This window comes from Tenrec ecaudatus, chromosome 6 (assembly GCF_050624435.1).
Source record: "Tenrec ecaudatus isolate mTenEca1 chromosome 6, mTenEca1.hap1, whole genome shotgun sequence".
Classification (NCBI taxonomy): Eukaryota; Metazoa; Chordata; class Mammalia; order Afrosoricida; family Tenrecidae; genus Tenrec; species Tenrec ecaudatus.
This window is the reverse complement of record NC_134535.1, coordinates 108975608-108996371: the sequence shown is the minus strand read 5'-3', so window position 1 is coordinate 108996371 and position 20764 is coordinate 108975608. Positions and strand designations below refer to the sequence as shown.

General features: G+C 35.9%; 1 protein-coding gene across 2 annotated transcripts in view; it reads left to right on the top strand.

Annotated features, from left to right (window-relative positions):
- The window catches only part of ETNK1 (ethanolamine kinase 1), a 69409-nt gene extending 49587 nt beyond the window's left edge, over positions 1 to 19822 (top strand). The window contains exons 6-9 of one of the 2 annotated variants that reach the window (XM_075551994.1): positions 1236 to 1396; positions 16462 to 16535; positions 16919 to 16987; positions 17933 to 19822. In XM_075551994.1, coding sequence (XP_075408109.1) covers positions 1236 to 1396; positions 16462 to 16535; positions 16919 to 16987; positions 17933 to 17951 — 323 coding nt within the window. In that variant the 3' untranslated portion in view covers positions 17952 to 19822. Of the gene's footprint in view, positions 1 to 1235; positions 1397 to 16461; positions 16536 to 16918 lie in introns of both variants that reach the window. The other variant, XM_075551996.1, reaches the window with a different exon arrangement.
- The last annotated feature ends 942 nt before the right edge of the window (positions 19823 to 20764 follow it).

The window sequence follows — 20764 nt, the reverse complement described above, 5'->3', positions numbered from 1 at the left end:
CTAGCATAACAGTTTTAAGTTTTTTATGTATTGGAATTTAATCTGTAATGACTGTCAAGTATACAAGTGTTAAGTTTTTTTAAGTAAGTGGAATTTAAAGTTCATTTGCGATTCTGTACTTTGAAACATGACATGCTCTGAAGTTAAAGATTAACACTTGCTCTGGATTGCTTATACCAAGTAGGTAATTCCATTGCTGAATTTTGTTTGTGTGCACTGATGTATCCGTATATTTTAATATACCTTTGGCTGCCAGATGAGAAAGGAGATGAGAAAATGTAAGTTTCCACTTAGCAAGTTTGCCCTGTAAACCCTAAACTCACTGAGTCAAGGGGAGTCCAACCATGGCAACCGTGCAGGACACTCTAGGATAGAATGGAATAGAACTCCCACTGTGATCTTCCAAGACTAACTCGTCACAGGCGTAGAAAACCTCATCTCTCTTCCATGGAGAGTCCTTTGGTTTTGAACTGCTGACCTTACAGATTACAAACCATTGTGTAACCACTACACCACTACTCCATTGCTATATTCACACAACCAGTTCATATGAATTTTCACATCACTTCACCTGAGAGGACTCACATGGTGCAGATTCTACTACTACTACTGCTGTGGACATGAGAAGGGAAAATCTACCTACCTTATTTGGGCTGGAAAAAAATTAGCTAAGAACTTCAAGGTTAGGTGGACTTTGGATGTGTGTCTATAAGAGAAGAGAGGATCCCACTAAAACTGCAGGCTAGAAGTTAAAGTCAAATTTGCAGAATAGTGACCATCTTTTAAAATAGGTTTTCAGAGAATGGAGAGAGAATATCAGCAGCAAATGAGTTTTTACTTTGTGCAACTTACCATCAGGGGTGTGTGTCTCCGCACAAAATGCCTTTACCCTGGGTCACAATGAAAGGTTCAGAGCCATAGTTCTGGGCCGAGCTTAAGCTGTGCTTAAGAATTCTCTGCTCAGGGTCCTTAGTAAAATGCACGTTTGGGGCTTCTCATGCATGTGGTTCATGCTTTGAAGTAAAATGGAAACAGTGATCATTGGTTTATTACAATTTAAACTGCAATATACAATAATGTTTGAATCATTTTAATTAATGTTACCTACTTAGCATTATCCAGTGTTTTAGCAAAAGTGGAAGCATTTTATAATAATTATAAAAAGATAGCAAAAATTGTTAAGGAATGTAGTAGAGAATTTTTATATTCCTAATAGTATTTTTCTTCCACTTTAGGTGTGAGTGATGTAGATTATAGTCTCTATCCAGATAGAGAACTACAGGGACAGTGGCTGCGCTCTTACCTTGAAGCCTACAAAGAATATAAAGGCTTTGGAACTGAAGTAACTGAAAAAGAAGTAGAAGTTCTTTTCATTCAAGTCAATCAATTTGCATTGGTAAGTTTCCAAAACCTAAACTCATTTCTTCAACGAGTCAATTCTGTTTTAAATATCAAGAACTGATCAAAAAATTCTTAAGTATAATTTAAACATTTCTAAAATTTATCATCTTTAAAATAGTAATGTCCCGTGTAAAATTTTTTGAATCTCTGTGAAGATAATGATTTAAAAAATAGTGAATTGGGGGAAAGAAAACACCACCATGATCTACAACTCCCATTCGTATATAAGATACCTGAAGACCAAATTTTGTCAGTCTTAGTACTGTATCCTCTAGAACAGTGCCTAGCCACATTGGTAAGGTCCTTACTAATAATTTGTTTAATGACTGGATTCTAGTTCGGGTTAAAGTTCACGTTGGAAGTACTTTTGAAAATGTTCTTTTCTCTTTTTTTTCCACTCTGGAAAGCATATAGCCAAGCCCAGATTTAAGGGAAATGAGGTATTCCACAGCTTATTTACTTACCTCATCTTAATGCTATGATAACCAGAGGTTGAAAAACCAGTGGTATTATTATTATTATTTTCATAGCTCTGCCAGTGCATTGATATATTTTGCCTTTTTTCCCCTACAAGCAGTTATTTTAAGACTCTTTGAGATTTTTATGCTTACATTAGTTTAAAATTTTATTTATTATTTTTTTGATGCTTATTCTTAAGACCCGCTTTTTACATGCATATAATTTTGAAAACATTAAGTTATCTTGTGAGATTGACATGATCACTTAAACTGGGATTTTTGCTTTCAGGTAAAATATTAGACAAATGTTTCTTAGCTGTGTCTTGGATGCTAGGTTCTAATAACTACTAGCCTTACTATAGCTACATTTTTGTTTTAATGTGATTATGTACAATTGCCATGGTAGACTTACTCTGTTATCTTTACAAATCCTCATGTGTGTGCGGTTTCATAGTCTTAAAAACAGTGCTTTTTCAGAGCCATTCAAAATACAGCTCAAGTGAAAAGATGTACTGAAATGTAGTTTTGCCTGCTGGTCTGACATCTGTTTTCAGTACAACTATTGGCTAAATTAATGGCATGGTCTTCACCTGCTCCCTGGAATGTGTGCTTTTTCTATTTATTTAAGTTTGATCTTAAAGGAGAGAATATAGGATTTTTTTTCCTACCTCACCAGACCACTTAAGTAGACTTCAGGATCAACTTAAACCCTTTTAGTCTATTTCTGTCTTAATGTGCAGAATATTACTGTTTTTGTAGTTTGTCTTTTTTTTCATGTACCCATTTAATTTCTAATATTCCTAAGGTTTTACATTTCTCTTCATTTTCACAATAGCTCCACTTACATTTTCTTAGTAATATCATTGTTTACTATTAGAGAACTAACGTGGGTTTCTTTGAAACCTTTGATGATGTTTAACACAGGTTTTGGATATTGTTGTTGGTTTTCTACATGGCATTGGAAACTGCTGGTTTTTTAATCACAATTATTGTCAATCAGCTCTACCAACTGCCCAATCCCTGTATAGGGTTTCTAAGGCTATTAATCCTTTTTGCGAGTAGGTAGCCTGGTATTTCTCCCATGGAGCAACAGGTTGCTTTGAACTACTGAATCTTCAGTTAGCAGTCCTGTGCTTATCTGACAGTATCACCAGAACCCTTGATTTAGGTCGTACAGATTAGAGGATTAAAGAAAGAAGTAAGACATGTTGCATTTCATCAAGCTGCTTATAATTTAGAAAGTCAAATAAGATGTAAAAAGTAGTTTTATTTTGATAATTTCCCCCTCTAATAAAATTCAGCACCCCTTTTAATTTAAAATACACAACAGATTTTTAGAGTTGGAAGAGAACTACCAAGTTAATTCCATGAAACATAGCACATTTAATACTCAATGAAATTTTAAAATTCAGTAGAAGATCTGAAGGAAAAATTATAAGAAAGCGTTAGTGCTGTTTTAGTAATATTTATTTCCCGTTTAAGGAGTCATGATGTAAGGAGTCATGATGTAAGGAGTCATGATGTGTTCTGAAGTTCTGATACCAATTCCTAGTTTTTCCTCATTGCCAGTAGAAATCCTTCATTAAATAAGCCAAATTTTTGTCTGAATTCTTTTTTTGACTTAACTTCTGTTCTGTGACTTTCTTGCCCTCATCTTTCTTCTCTTCTATGCTGAGTTCTTGGGTCTGGGCTTCGATTTCAGCATAGAAAGAATATGGCAGAAACTTGCAAGAACACTCATACTGCCTCCCATTTGATGTTACCAATTCATATGAAAACTTTACTATTTTTATATATAATTTACTTATATATTTCTAGCTATAATTGCTACTGATTCTTGAATTTTTTCTTCTCTGAACTCTTTTATACCACTTCCCCTTGGTCCTTCTACTGTTTTTCCTTTCCTGCTTAATCTCCTAACATAGCTGTTTCTTTATCTCCTCCCTACTGTCATCGCTTCTCTTAGTGTTGTGTTTGGGCTCCTTTCTTTACGATTTATATACACTTCAGTTTAGGTAATCTGGCTCTGTGGCTTTAATTGCCTTTCTGTTAATAATTCCAATTTGTGTATTTATCCACCTTTGAACTTCAAATCAGTTCTCATTCTGACTTCTAGTGGGTGGCCTATTTGTATCTAACTACAATATGTCTAACCATATACCTTTTTCTCTACCTGATTTTCTCTCTCTATCTCTCTCTATATATGTATATATGTATATATATATATATTTAACAAATCATTTTCTTGAGGGCTCTTAAAGCTCTCATAACAATCCATACATCATTTGTATCAAACATTTGTGCATATGTTGCCATCATTTTCAAATATTTTCTTTCTGCTTCAGCCCTTGGTATTAGCTCCTCCTTTTTCCCTCCCCCCTCCCTACTCCCACCCTCAAGGATCCCTGATAAATGAATATTAGTTTCATATCATTCACAGTCCACTGTCTTTCCTGGCCGCTCAGGTTTCTGCTGTTCATCCCCCTGGCAGTTGTGGGGGTATACGTCTATCATTATAGTTGGTTCCCCCTTTCTCCTCCTCCCCTTGACCTTCACCCCTACCCTCATGGTATCACTACTCCCATTGCTGTTCCTGAGGGGTTTCTCTGTCCTGGATTCTGTGTGTTGAGAGCCCTTATCTGTACCAGTGTACATGCTCTAATCTAGTCAGATTTGTAGGTAAAACTAGGGTCATGATAGTGGAAGGGATTGGCGGGGGGAGCACTAAAAAACTAGAGGAATGTTGTGTGTTCTGTTGGTGCTGTGCTACACCCTTGCTGTCTTGCTCCTTCCTTGTGACCCTTCTTGGCAGGAATGTCTAATTATCTACAAATGGGTTTTGGATATCCACTCCGACTCCCATCATTTGCATCTATATTTTTTTGTTTTGGGTTCTGATGCCTGGTCAGCACCTCGTGATCACACTGGCTTTTGTGCTTCTTCCATGTGGGCTTTGTTGCTTCCCTGCTAGGTGACTACTTGTTTAACTTGAAGCCTTTCAGACCCCAGATGCTGTATCTTTTTATAACTGGGTACCATCAGATTTCTTCACCACACTTGCTTATTGTTTTACTTTGGGTTGACTAGAGAAACAAATATAGACACTCATATGTGTGTAAGAAAGAGCTTTATTTAAAAGAGTAATTGTATGTTGAGAAAACATCCCAGCCCAGTCCAGGTCAAGTCCATAAGTTTGATATTACTCCATATGTTGCTATAGTCCATAAATTCCTCTTTAGACTCATACAGCCATGCAATGATGCCGAATGCAGGAAGGTCACAGGTCAGTGGGTGGGAAAGTCTTACGGATTTAGTGGTGGAAGCATGTCAGTTCTAGAGCGGGTCTCCATGTGGCTCTTCCAGCTCTAGGCCACTGGCTTTATCACTATAGCTCCATGTGGTTTTTCAGCAAGCTTTTCAGCAGGGAGTGAGTATATCTGGCCTCCAGTGAGCTATTTGTCTCCGTTGCGCCTCCAAACGAGGTCATCAAGCTGCAACCTAATTGACAGGCTAAACTCCACCCCTTCACTTTTAATAGTCTCAAGTTGACACCATATTATGTAATTACCACCCCTACACACCCATTTTGACTTCAGCGATTGGGTCAGTAAGGTGAGCATCACAAAATGCCAGGCTATTAGAACAAAGTGTTCTTGCATTGAAGGAGTACTTGCGTAGAGACACAGTACCCATCTGCTATCTTAATACTTAACATTTAAGTGTATGTACATAGACCTTTATCTCTATGTTATATATTAATGTATTTACATATGTGCATGTCGTTATTTAGACCTCTAAAAATGTCTTTTGCCTCCTGGTTCTTTCTTCTATTTTTTTTTTTTATTTTCCTCCTGCCCCAATATTTGACCTTTTTGATTCTCAGTACTTTCTCTTGGTGACATTGCACTTGATCAACCCCCATCAAGCATTCTATGCCTTCTTGTCATCAGTTTTAGATCTCTTGTTCACTTCTCCCTGGGTTTGTTGGGTACCCCTCCCTTTCTCCCACCACCACCTCTCTCGTGTCCCCCTGGAGCTGTTGGCCCAGTTTTCTTCTTGGGATTGGTTATCCTGCCTATCCTATATGAATAGACATGAAAGAAAGAAAGAAAAAGAAGAAAGGGGGGGAAAGCCTATTTAGAGTTCCTGGTCTGCCTGCTGACCCTTCTGAATGTTTTCCAATCAGATTTCGTGAAAAGCCACACCCTGCCCACCTATTCTGTGGTCTTTTTTTGGAATTCCTTGGGTACTTCATTGCTTTGTTCCCCTTGCTGCTCTGTTGCACTCCCTTCAAGTTTTGCTCTGGTGTGAATGGGCTCAGAACGGGTATACTTTTCACACTGTTTTCAGTGCTCTCCCCTGGAACCCTGTAGTTCAGTCAGGGGTCTTTGTGACTTATGGTCGGGCCAGTCCCATGGTCCTTTCTGTGCATTGGCTGCTGTGAGCAGGAAAGTCATCCTTGAGATGTTCTCTCTCTCTTTCTCTCTCTCTCTCTCTCTCTCTCTCTCTCTCATATTGATGGAAGTTTTTGTCGGTGTATCAATCATAAGTCTGTCCTCTTCTTTCATGTGTGCATTTATCACTATCAAACTTCCACTGGTAACTGCTTTTGCTGTGTCCCAAAGGTTTTGGTATATCATATTCTTATTTTCAATTGGTTTCTAGAAACTTGCTGATTTGGTCTCTGATCTGGGTCAATACCCACTCATTTTGCCGTAAAGTTATTCATCCTCCAATTGTTTGCTCTTGTTTTCTTAATCACCCCCCCCCCTTTTTTTTAATTTCCAGGCTTATGACATTGTGGTCCGAGAGGGAAGTCTGAGTGACATCTATGAGCTTGAATTTACACAGGCTTGACTTGTATCCCAGCGTGTGGTCTTTCTTCGAATATGTGCCGTGTAGGCTTGAAAAGAATGTGATTTAATTTGTATTGAGAACTCTGAAAATGTCTAATCAAGTCAAGTTGCTTAATTGTAGTTCTGTAGCTTCCTTGTTAAGCTTCTTTCCCTGTGATCTGTCTTTCTGAGAGAGCAGTGTATTAAAGTCACCTGCTATGATTGTTGAGCCTGTGATTTCTTTTTTCATCTCTTGGAGCATTTGATGAATTTCACGGGTCTGTGGTTCTTGGTCAGCTGATTCCTTGAGCATTATATAATGATTCTCCTTATCTCTTGTTATGGCTTGCACCTTGAGAGCAACTGTGTCAGAGATTAGGATTACAACGCCCACCTTTATTGAATTACCATTTGCTTGGTATATTTTTCTCCAGCCTTTGATTTTTCTGCCTATTTCTGTCTGCAAACTTTAGATGTGTCTCTTGTAGGCAGGCAGCAGCTTGATGTATTGTTTTTTCTTAGCCAATTCACTAGTCTCTCTTTTAATGGGTGAATTTAGTTCACTGATTTTCAGAGTTATAACGTCCCTCAGTGGACTCTGTGATGTCATCTCGTACTTTCGTGTTGGGTGTTTTTCTACCTCCCTTTTTATTAGTGTATTGTGTGAATGAGTGTGTGGTTCATTCTTGCCTTCTTTTTACCATTGAGTCCATGTATCTTAGGGGCTTGTTCCAGTGTGTTGACCTCTGGCTGGTGTTGCCCTATGTGGTGGTCTGCTGTTTGTGCTCGGTGAGTGTTGTTGTTCTGGCCACACTGGGTCGGCGAGGATTTTTTATAGAGCTGGGTTTCATTTAACATATTCTATGAGTTTTTCCTTGTCTGGGAAATCTTTTACTTCTCCGTCTATCTTGATTATTTGGCTGGATAGAGAATTCTTGGGTTTGCATTGCTTTCTTTCAACCTTTGGAACATGGTACTCCACCCTCTCCTCTTCATGGTGTCTGCTAATAAGTGTGAGCATATGACTGCCTTTTCCTCCTAGTTGCTGTCGTGATTTTCTCCTTTTCCTCAAAGTTGGATAATTTAAATATTATATGGTTAGGCAAATTCTTCCTTGGATTTAGTCAAGTTGATGTCCACTCTGCTTCCTGGATGGTTGCTTGATTCTCATTAATTAAGCTGGGGAAATTTTCCTCTAGGAATTCCCTCACTATTTTTGCCGTTGACTTCTTTGTGGTGTCTTGTTCTGGTAGTCCAATTATTCTAATGTTGTTCTTCCTCATAGCATTCGACTTTGTTCTCAGGTTTTCTTTGGCTTCTTTGATTATCTTGTTTGACTGTCTTTCCAGTTGGTTGAAGTCTTCTCAGCTTCTTATAACCTTCTTCTAGCTTGTTAGCTTGTTATTTGATTTTGTTATCTCATCCCTTATCTTTTGTATTTCACTTTGGTGCATGGCCATTATCTCCTCTATTGTTTCATCCTTTTTCTGTAATGATTCCCTCATATCCTTTATGGCTCTAAACAGCATTCTGAAGATTTCTTTGTGTGGTAGCTCAACTTCTGCTTGTTTTGTGCACATTGCTAGATTCAGGACTTCCTCTGACAATGAGTTTTGTTTTCTCCTGTGTTTTTTTTTGTGAGGTTATGGGAGGTTGCTGTCTACGTGTCCTTTTGGAGGAGTTTAGTGCCTTTTTCCAGGGAGTCAAAGACCCCTGGATGCTTTCTTTTTGAGACTGGTAGGAATGCTTCGGTGGGTTGCCCATAGCCAACTTCCCTGGTGAGTCTGGCTACTTCTTTATCCCGTTAGTGTTTTACTCTCCTTAGGCATCCAGGATTCTATTTGGAGGACAGGTCCTGTAGACCTCTCAGGACATATGGGAGGGTCGGTTGCAGGCAGCAAATGTAACTCTGTGCATAGGGGTGCCAAACAATGGTCAGAAAGGCCCCACTGCCACGGGATGGGGTTCCAAGTGACACTAGTGGAAAATCCCCACTACCCCTGGTGGAGGTGCCCGTCTACCACAGTATAAGCTTCACTGCTGTGGGTGGAGGTGCTGGGCAAATGAAGGGAGGGCCCTGAATAGTGAATGATGTTCCTTGCTTATGTAATTTGGATTACATAAGAGGAGGGGGTGCTGGATGACAGTATAGAAAACCCCACTGCTACAGGGTGGGAGCACTGGACACTGGTGGGGGCAGCTGCCTCCTGGCGAGTGGGGGCACCGCATGGGTGGGGGAGGGGCCACAGCTTTATTTCACTATCTCGGTTTAATTAAAGTATCAAATCAGGAAATTTCCTTTCATGTATTTCCTATCTTCAACCTTAGTATTTTTTTCTTTTGCCAAGTTCTGTTACTGCTGGTTCCTAAAATGTTCTCAATTCTAGCTCCTCCTGTTCAATTCTTAATTTTGTGACCTTTGATTAAGCTTTAACATCCTACTTACATTATTAGCCTTTGCTTCTCTTTAATTCATATTGTAAATTATAATATGATCTTTATAAATAGAATCTCATGATATGATTTCCTACTTTGTCTCCTTACAACCTACAAAATGAAATCTAAATAATAGTAACTATACAAATTCTGTCTCCTGTCTCACATTGCTTATCTCACATTTTTGCTCTAAGGTATTTACCTTCTTGTTTTCTGAATAGTGAATGATGTCCCTTGCTTATGTAATTTTCATACATTGTTTGATCTCTGTAGATTGCCGTTCTCTTTGTATCTCTTAATATCTTAGCAAATTCTTCTTGTTTCATATACATATAAGGAATATGCATAGTGTAAGCATTATTTATTCCTCTATGGATCATCTCCTATAATCATTTGTCTTTAAGAAGCAAGTAAAGAAATAATACATTATAAAGCTACATTCATTGATAAGGGTTAAAAATAATGAGGTCTGCATAAGATCAGAGTGTCCTCTGAATGGTTAACATAGAGATATTCTTTCATAAATGGTTAATACATCCTTTTCAGGTCATGATCCAATTTCTAAAAATTAGCAGACTTCACTTGGTAGTAGTATACTACAGAAATCAGAAAGTATTTTTCTTTTTTATAGTTAATGTTAATAAGTCATAGAATACTAGGTATTTGTTTTATAAAACTAAATAGTGTACTTGCCAGGTTTTTGAGCCATGAGGCGTGTTTTGCAGCTATGCAAAGGATTCTTTCTGAATAAAATTTGGGATTATAGAGAGCTTTTTCAGAAGATAGAGTGAATGTTTACTTATTTTATTTTCCCACCTTCAAGCTTTTAGTATTTCTTTGCAAGTAGGGTGAGTAGCCTGGAAATTAAAATCCTCTTGATAAAAAGGAACCTACCCATATCCAAATCTGAGAGAAATAGTGGCAGTAAGTTATGTAGTCACATTATGATTTTATTTAGCATTAAATATTCTTCTCTAGCCTTTTTGAGAATGTAAGTGATGAATGGATGTCTTGCAAGACATCCTTTTACATACACTTGTATGTTGTTTAGAAATGTTTCACCCAGTAAAAGGGTGAAATAAGATCTTCCAAAAGGAGATATGTATGAGGATTTATGCTTCTTTAATGTAGAACTGTTTAGTTAATTTGTAGTATTTCATTAATGAGAAACACAGTCAACTAACCCCGTGAAAATGCTGAGAGGAGCTTTGATCTTTGATGTTAATAGTAGGCCCAGAAGATCATGATTTCACAATCTTTTCTGTTACACGCCATGCCGCGGAGTTGATTCTGACTCAAAGCTATCCTTTATAGTCTTTCTGAGGCAGTAAACCTTTACAGGAGTAGATAGCTTCAAGTTTCTCCTGCAGAGTGGTTTTGTAAAAGGTGTACCTTATGGTTAGTTGCTCAACATTTACTTAGCAGTGCCACCAGGGCTCCAATTTAATGGAAGAAGAGATGAAGAAACCATCCACAGATAGTTTTATGTTATTTAAAATACTCCAAGATGATTTTGCCAGGTGATTTTCAAACGTTTTGGTCTCAGGACTCCCATTGCACCCTTAAAGATGTTTGAAGACCTCTATGAGCTTTTGTGTATTGGGACTATATCAATGTTTATCATATTCAAAATAAAACGCATTAAAATATGCAAACTAAATAAACTAAACTCACTGTTAGTGAGTTGATTTTGACTGCGAGTAACCCTATAGGACAGGGTAGATCTGTCCCTTGGGTGACTGAGACTGTAACTTGACTGGAGTAGAAAGCCTCATCTTTTTCCTGGCATACTAGCTAGAGATTTTTAAAAATTCTAATAAACTTATTTTAATGTTAACATGAAATCCCCATGTTTAAAGTGGAAAAAATAACTTTTCCATAACAACAACTGCAACAATACAATTTAGTAAGAACAATGGTATTATTTTGTACTTTTACATATTTCTTTAATATCTGGCATAATATAGTTCAACTTTAATATCTGCTTCTTACTTCATCTGCTACAACATACAGTTTTAGTCAATATGTGTGAAGAAAATGAAGTTTTACAAATTTATGTTGTTGCAAAAGACAATAGTATCTTGTTGTTTTTAGATAATTGTATATTCCTTTTTGGTATTGTACCAAGTGGTAGTTTATTAAAGTTTAGTTGTATCTTCAATCTGAATATACCATTTTACTTTTTAATTTTGAATATATTTAAATCCATTGGCTTATCTTGTACTTTGAGTCTTGTTAGCCAGAGTTATAAATGCATGAAACTAGCCATTTTTAATTTTTTGAGTCCAGATTTCCCAGTGTGATCATATTTCATCATATGGCACTAAAAATCACATTTTTTGATGCCACCACCATTATCATTAACCAAATTTTAAATATATTAAGAAGCTACTGAAACTAATGGGCTCAAATACGAATCTTGCAAATTCTAGTTTTTGGTTGAAAGCTCAAATTTTATCACTGGCAATAAATATGGTGAGATGTTTTCGTTGAAGTGTTATGGTCTCTTTTTTTAGATTGGGAAAATGTCAAGCATTCCAAATCTGATTCATATGTCAGTTGTTACTTTTGGTTGAAATGGTGTTCCATTATGGGTGTTGAGTTCCACTCAGTTTAGTCACTTTTAGACAGTCTTTGGGATATGCAGCAGATATGTGTTATGTGTAGAGTTGTTATTTATAACAAAATAATAAGTTTTATTATTTATAACAAAAGAATATGAAAACAGCAAGGTCAAGAGTTAATAAAATTGGTAGGTTTAATGCCTTATCTTTAGTGAGACTGTGCGTTACTCTGAGTATGTGCTACAGAATAGCACTGCTCTGAACCCTTGAGAGCTAACACTTGATGGGCATTGCAAGCTTCCCTTCTTTGACATGGTACAGTTTTACCATCTTCCTATGACTTGTTCTAGTGAAAAAATGTGGGGTTTCCTTTTCTGACAGGTTTCTGCCTTATACAAATTTTGACTTTTGCAGATATTACTATAGTGCTTTGGTTCCATTGCTTTGACTTACCGTTTCAGCTGCCACTATTTTATCCACTATTGCCTTTGTATCAATGCAATTGTCTAGATAAGTGCAAAAGGTAAATGACATAATAGTATTATTATGAAATAGTTTTGGGCCTTTTGAACCTCTCAAGAGGTTAAACATGGGTCATACTTTAGAACCATTGATTTAGGAAGTCATTTCACTTCATAATTCATTCTTAGTCTGAGCTACTTTCTTCAGTAGAAAGAATACCATTTGAAACTTTTTATCATTTTAATTGCACATAATAATAACTAAAATTGTATTGGATATTTGTTAAATGTTGCTTGTCACCAAGGAGCTCTGTTGGCATTATCAGCTAAGTGTTGGAATGGTAACTGAAAGGTCAGTGGTTCAAACACACCAGCTGCTTTACGTGAGAAAGGTAACCTGCAGTCACAGAAACTAATGAGCCAGACTTGACTCATGGCCATGGGTTTGGTTTTTGGGTGTCTTTGTTATTACTTATATTTAAAGATTTTAAAGGCTAAGTCTGTTCTTACCCATAGCGACCCTAAAGGACAGTGTAGACTCAACCTTGTGACTTCCCAATACTCACTTGTTAGTGGAGAAAAGACCTCGTCTTTCTCCTGTGGAGTGACTGGTGGTTAGCAGTCCCGTATGTAACTAATACGACAAGGGGTTAATTAAAATTCTTGAAGTCACATAATGATTTTTGCATTCTGACTTGAGTCATTTCTTTTAAACCATTACGTTTCTTGGGCACATAGGCTTAGTTAGCTGTTTTCCTAATAGTTTATTTTTTTGGTCTAAACTTATGTCTGATTGCAACAAGACTAAGGCAAAAAAGTATTGCTTCAAAATCATAGAAACCTTTCATTAAACAAAATTAAAACATTATTTCTAGTTTTTTCTCATAGAGTGTAGTGCTCTTTTGATATATATGATTTATATCACTTCATTACAGCAGGTTTGTCATCCTCAAGGGACCCGAATCATGTTGCTTTGAAATGTTCTTGGCGTTTGGAGGACAAAAGGAATTCAGACTTTCAGGAGCAAGATCAGGACTGTAGGGTGCATGAGATAAGGTTTCTCAGATCCTCATAGGACAGCTCTTAATACCTTCAAGAAATGAACAGCTCTGTTGTTATGAGGGTGGTGAGGGGGGATTTTTAAAAATCATTTTATTGGGGGCTCTTACAGATCTTATCACAGTCCATTTATCCATCCATGTGACAAGCACATTTGTACATATGTTGCCATCATCATTTTCTTTTTCCCCGCTCCCAAAGGAATGTTATTTTATTTTATTATTATTTTAAATAGTTTTATTGGGGGCTTGTACAACTCCTGTCACAATCCATACATCAATTGAATCGGGCATGTTTGTACATATGTTGCCCTCATTCTTTTCTAGACAGTTACTTTCTATTGAGCCCTTGGTATCAGCTCTTCCAGCTCCCCCTCCCTGCCCCAGGACCCTTCTCCCCCCACTCTCATACCCTGATAGATTGTACATTGTTATTATTTTCCTTTCTCATGCCGATATTTTATTATTTTTTAAATCATTTTATTGGGGTCTCGTATAACTCTTATCACAACCCATCCATCCATCCAGCCATCATCATTTTCAAAACATTTTCTTTCTACTTGGGCCCTTGGTATCAGGTCATTTTCCCCGCTCCCCCACCCTCCATCATCATGAACTCTCGATAATTTATAAATTATTATTATTTTCACATCTTAAACCTACTGATGTCTCCCTTTACCCACTTTTTTTTGTTGATCATCCCCCTGGTAGGGGGTTATGTGTCAATTGTTGTGATTGGTTTTCCCTCTCCCCCTCCCCCCGCACCTTCCCCTTACCCTTCTGGTATTGCTTTACTCATTATTAGTCCTGAGGGGCTTATCTGTCCTGGATTCTGTGTGTTTCAAGCTCTGATCTGTACCAGTAGGTGTTATCTATCTGTACATGCTCTGTTGTAGCCAGATTTATAAGGTAGAATTGGGGTCATGATAGTGGGTGGGGAGGAGCCATTAAAGAGCTAGAGGAAAGTTGTATGTTTCATGGGTGCTATACTGCACCCTGACTGGCTCATCTTTTCCTTGTGACTCTTCTGTAAGGGAATGTCCCCTTGTCTACAGATGGGCTTTGGGTCTCCATTCCATACTCCCTCTCATTTATATTGATAAGATTTTTTGTTCTGGGTCTTTGATGTCTGATACCTGATCCCATCGACACCTCGTGATCACACAGGCTGGTGTGCTTCTTCCATGTGGGCTTTGTTGCTTCTCAGCTAGATGGCTGCTTGTTTATCTTCATGCCTTTAAGACTCCACACACTATATCTTTTGATAGCTGGGCACCCTCAGCTTTCTTCACCACATTTGCATATTCACCCATTTTGTCTTCAGCAATCATATCAGCGAAGATGAGCATCACAGAATGCCGGGTTATTAGAACAAAGTGTTCTTGCATTGAGGTTGTACTTGAGTAGAGGCCCAATGTCCATCTGCTTCCTTAATACTTAACATATAAATATATGTACTTAGATATATTTCCTTATGGTTACATATAAATACATTTACATATGTACACACCTGTATTTAGACCGCTATAAATGCCCTTTGCCTCCTAGTTCTTTCCTCTGTTTCCCTTGACTTTCTTCTTGTCCCACTCTCTTGCTCAGCCTTCATTCGTGTTTTAGTAATTCCTCTCAGCTATATTGCACTTGCTCAAGCCCCAACAGGCATCCTACGCCCTCTTCACCATTGATTTTGGATCACTTAGTGTTCTCTTGTCCCTGAGTTTGTGGGCAGCCCACTTCCTTTCCTGAGTAGGAGGAGGACTTTTGGTGCAACTTTCCTGCCCCCCCGCCCCTCCTTAGGGTAATTTTGAATTTTCTGAAGATGCCTTTCTATTAAGCATCACAATCCTGTGTCTTATTAAGGCCCTGGTCCTGTGCCCTTTAAGAAAAAGATATTACCCCTTGGGAATCCAGTGGAAGCTGATTCCTCTGTCTTGCAGTCCACTTGCCTAGCAGATTCTTTCAGAAGGTTCTGGTTTAATTGTACCTATTTTGGTTGTTTTTTTGGAAGACACTAATGAAACTGAAGTATTATTGATAGAACTTGTCTGCAATCTTCACTGATCACTCAGAAGTGTTTACACCTGCTCTGTTTGGAAAATGTTTGATTTGGAGCCTTAGTAGTAATACTTTTTGACTTAGCTTCATATGCATATTTATTACGTTTTTAAAAGGAAGATTTAAACAAAGTACAATAGTAATATCAACATAGGCTTTGTTTACGATGTTTTAGTGTATAAAGCTTTTTTGAAACATTGTTTTCATTAATCTTTAAAAGAATCATGTGGAATACAGAATGGCGAAATGTTGCTTCCATGCACTGAGCGATGTATGAGACTGAGAGTTGATGACTATTGAAGGTTGTAAAGTGACTTAGTGATAAAGGCTGACTTGAATTCCCATGCCTCATAGTACAAATTAGAATCATTTTTTAATGCTACACTTGCATGATTCACCTAAAAATTTTGGTTTCTTTTTAAGTTTTATTTTTAAGTTGTTGAATAAATTTTATCAGAGTGAATTTAGCTGAAATAAGAATCTTGTCTTTACGAATGCTTTTCTCTAATTATGGTGTTTCATAGAAGTGAAATTTAATTAGTCTTATCAAATGTAAAAATTTAATCTTGTTTAGCTGTAAAAAATGGAAAAGCACACCATAGAGATTTTTATTTCTCAACTACTTCGACATTTTGTTTTTCTCTTTAGTGAAAGAGCTTAAATAAAGTGCTATTTCCTTTGTGTTGTGGTTGCTTATACTGAATAAAGTCAATAAAAAATGTTTTTCAGCTGAATGTCATCTCTTGATTGTCACCTTTAAATATATTTAATTTTTCTGGAATTTATAGTTTCAGTTTCGCTTATATTTTTATGTCAACAGAAACAGACTTTTGATAACAACATAGAACAGATTGTTAATCGATTGTTATAAAATATTTTTCTATCAATTTTTATATAAAACTTGTATATAAGGTCATAAGTATGTATTTTAATTTTATTTAATTATAATTTTTCTTTTCTGGTGTGGGCACAAATGTTATATAGTCATCGAGATAAACATACACTGACATATTTTCTGTATTTTACTTATTGCATATAATAAAAGCAATGAAAAAAATATATATGGAGTTGATAAAAAATGTTATCTTTCACAATTTTGATATTTATATGCAAAGAATTGCCTTATACTGACTCTTGAATTATTCCCTCTACCCACCCCACCCCATATTCTGTTTTTTTAATTTTTTATTTAGGCATCTCACTTCTTTTGGGGATTGTGGGCTTTGATTCAAGCCAAATACTCTACTATTGAATTTGATTTTCTTGGGTAAGTCCTAATATTATATAGTATGCATTACATTTGCCTTTATTAATTTGGATTAGCATTGAGAATTTATATGAAACATTGCACTTGATTTTGCCAGTTAAATGTATAAAGTGTGCAAATATCTGGGGTGTGACTCAAAAATCAAACTGACTGGCATCGACTCCTATTGACCACTACGCCACCCAGGCTCCTATTTGGGCTATCAAGAAATCTAAATGTTCTCTGTATTAGAAAAAGTATCCAGTAGGTGGAGCAATAAACTAAACATAAGCCCTTTAAAATCTTACAACTTAAAAAACAGTAGTTTAGTTGGAAGAGTGAAGAATAAAGGAGAGATTCAATTTTCAGTTCTGACTAATGTTTTTGTTCATTTTTCTCACTAGGTATGCAATTGTTCGTTTCAACCAGTACTTCAAAATGAAGCCCGAGGTTACTGCTTTAAAAGTGCCCGAGTAATAAGGAGATTTAATTATTCTCAAATGTTTGACCAATCCTAATGGATCTTTTCTTAAAGAAACTCTGAAAAGCCAATATTTGTTACAATTCTGTTACTTAATTTGGTTATCTTGCTTTATAAATTATGCCTTTCAACAACCAATCTACTTTTTAAATAGACTGAATGATGTAAAGAAACATACCTACCGCTGTCAGTATGTAGTAGACTAGAAATTTGTTAAATCTACAAAAAGCTATAAAGATGTCAGTTTCATCCTTTCTTGTAAAACTAATCGATGTTACATGTGAGTTATTTATTATAAATTCAACCTTCTGTGGCCGTTTTCATCTTTTGAGTATAAGCAGTGTAAATGCTCTAGAGTACCGATGATAATTTTTTCTATTAAGTTGTACTTTAATGTGACCAACTTTAGTAAACAGTTTAGACATTCAGTGTCAACATTAAGATTGATGCACTGTAAGTAAAATGAATCATTTACACTTGAAATGGCATTTACTGGTGTAGATAACTTTTGGCTGTTATATAAAAATACCAGTTTGGGAGGGTCAAAAACGTTCATCTATGTTGATGGTCTGTCTTTTTGCATTAAATATTGGAAAGTATTTCTTTTTGGTTATCTTACAAGTAAATTCTCTCCCTGCATAGTTTGGCAGCAGAAATATTAACGAGCACCATATAATCCTAGAATAGATGAAATGACTCAATGTTACTACAATTTGTTTCAAGTAATATTTTCATATGCTAAATATGATCATCTGAAGTATTAGTTTTTATTTTTGAAATTTCATCACACCAAATTGTTCTAACCAATATTCTGTTTTTCTTGCGGTCTTTTGTATTTTGTTTTAAACGAATAGCTAGTACAACAGTTGTAATTTCTGAAGAAGAAAAAATTCAATTCTTGTTTCCTTTCCAATTTCATTCCTTGTATTTGTTGCAGTTTGATGCCATGTCTTTAGATGAATGGTACTGACTGCTGGTACCTGTGACAGTTGAAGCTGTTCAAGGACGAAACAAAGAACTTCTAGGACACTGATCTATACACTTCAAGTCTGACAGGAAAATGCGAACTAAGCAGAAATACTCCTGCTAGGAGGATTTTTGTTTTTATGTTTTGTTTTGTCTTGTTTTAATTTAAGTGTATTTTAAATTTTGTTTGGAGTTAGGCAATTACATGGAAGGAAGTTGGATATTTGGGATGGATACGTAGCCTTCAAGTTTTGAAGATTACTGTGTGGGATTGAACAGTCATGGTAATTTTACTTTGGAAGTTAACTGGACAAACTTTGCACTTTGGTCACATAAGTGCCCATGAACAAAGTTGGCCGAATGGATCTGCATATTCAAAATATGCAACTACAAATTTATCCTCTGAGAAATCTTATGGGGAGTGTAATGGATTATTTCAATTGAATTATCATATACTCAAACAAGTGCTTTAAGATACTTGGATTATTTCAAGATGTTTAAAGCTAATAAGTAGAAACACTTAAAGGCTGTTTTAAACTGGTAAATTCTAGTTAGGAAATAGAAACTTTAAGTCTGTTTGTATCTATAACAGTGTTTGACCATGGTTTGTTTTCTACCTCCCCAATGTTACAAATGCTCACTTTTGTTTTTTAAAACTATTTCTATAGGATCAATAGAATTTTGTCCAGTTGACTAAGCGAATAGAACCAATTTAACAACTAATAGCTTTTTAAATGTGAAGGTGACCTTTAAATATTGATTTAGATGTACTTTTCATTTACGCTGGGAATATGTTCGTAGAAGATATAACATACTCTTGATTTTTTTATTTCTTCTTGCAATGTAAAAGTATATATAAATAATGGAGTATTATGGGAACAAAGAAGATAATTTATCTTCCTCCATAATCTTACTTCAAACTATTTTGAATAGAGATTCACTGAGCCAGTGCTAGTAGACTGTGAGTAGTTACTAGCTGTGACACTATGTGAAAGCAACTTCAGAGTGATTTGTATAGAGGTGAATATAATGGGAAATATGGGCTTACTTCCGCCCCAGGAGTCTACAGTGGGGCTGAGGTGATATGAAGCTATGAAGTAAACTATTTAGTATTTTGCCTCTATACTTTGGCAAGGTTTTAAGTGTTGTGATACTTCTAAATTGGCTTTGGGGATGATGGCGCAGGCTAGGAATAGGGGCTTAAAATTGCTTCCTTTTATATTGCCCATTTGAGAGATTTTAAAAGGAAGGTAAATCTCAACAATCTCAAAACAGTCTTCTAAAATTTGTTTTGTGGCTTGCTGAGATGTCTGTTGCCTTTTTATGTTAAGCTAAGGAACTTAAATGCCTTACCTAATAACTCAATTGGTAGTAAGCCCATTTTGTAAATAGTAATAGAAGTGGCATCCATGTATATTCAATGTTAGCCAGTAGACCATAGTGGCCTGGATGCTATAACAAGCAGAACTTAATGCCCCTCCCTCTTTTTCTTTACATACTTGTATGCTCTTACTTGACCAGTGATGTCTAATTGCTAGCCCCTACCTTCCTACCATCATTATAATCCCATGCTACTACCACTTTCTGAAAATCAAGATGTGGTCATAAATCATACTGGTCACATAGTCATCTGAGATCAATACGAGCACAAAACTCAACTGTGTCTGCCTAGATTGTATATAAAGTAGTGTAAATAAAAACTTGTAAATTAGTGTGTATTGTATCTTGCATATAAGATTGTGTTTTTGTTTCGTTTTGTTTTTGCAAGGAAACGATCCGCTCTTTGGTTTTGGACTGGAAATGGCCAACATTTTGGCTGCCTGGTGGAATAATAAAGAAACTGGGAAATAGAGTTTATCAATTTCTGTGTTGATGTCAGCACTTATCTGTTAACCTCTCAGTGCCTAATAATAACTTTTTTTTTCAATTCTTCAGTTGGCCATTAGTATTTGTGAGATTAGATTCCTTAAAGTAGTGAGTTAATATACGGTTACATTAATAGAGCTCCATTCTTAAGAGTTACGATTCTAAGGTAAAACATTTCAAATTAATTTAATGATTGGAAATTAAAGTATTATCTTTTCCTATTTCTAGTTTTGTTAAAGTTCAACTTAAGTGTATTTTAGTTGTCTTATCTAAATGGAGTTTTTCATTATGAAAATTTAAAAGACGGAAAAGATACAAGTAATCTTTTAATGATAACCATTTTTATTTTAGTTGAACTAAAAACCATTTGTTTTTAGCTTAACTTTATCTTCATAAGTATAAATTAACAAACATTTCAGGTTTCATGAATTTTTCCCCTCACACACTCTTTAATTAGAAGTTAGAAACTCCACTTCTTAAATTATGAACATTTCTTTTTAGATTATATATAAACTTGTAACATTCTATGAGTTCCTTAGTTTCGTAATATAAATTAGAATATTATCTAGTAGCTTGATTTTCTGTTTTAAATTTCTTTTAATAGCATTTTGTACTGTATCCCAAAGTGTTAGAGATTTAAGCTTTTAATATTAGTCATTGGGTTAATAGAAAAACCTAGAAATGCTTTGTGCAATGAGGAGGTTTTTCTGTAGCAGCAACTTGTACTAATTTACAGAAAAAAAGTCAAATACACAGAGAAAAAAAGAATTCAGTCTGTTGTAAAGCAGCCTTCTCTCTATTTAAAACTTGATTAGCTTTGACTGCCTCCTCCTCCATCATGAGATCATAGAATGTCCTTTGACTGGAAACTTAGTCATAGAGTAACTAATTTACACATTTGCTTTTTAAATTTTTTAAGAAGATATTTTGTTACATC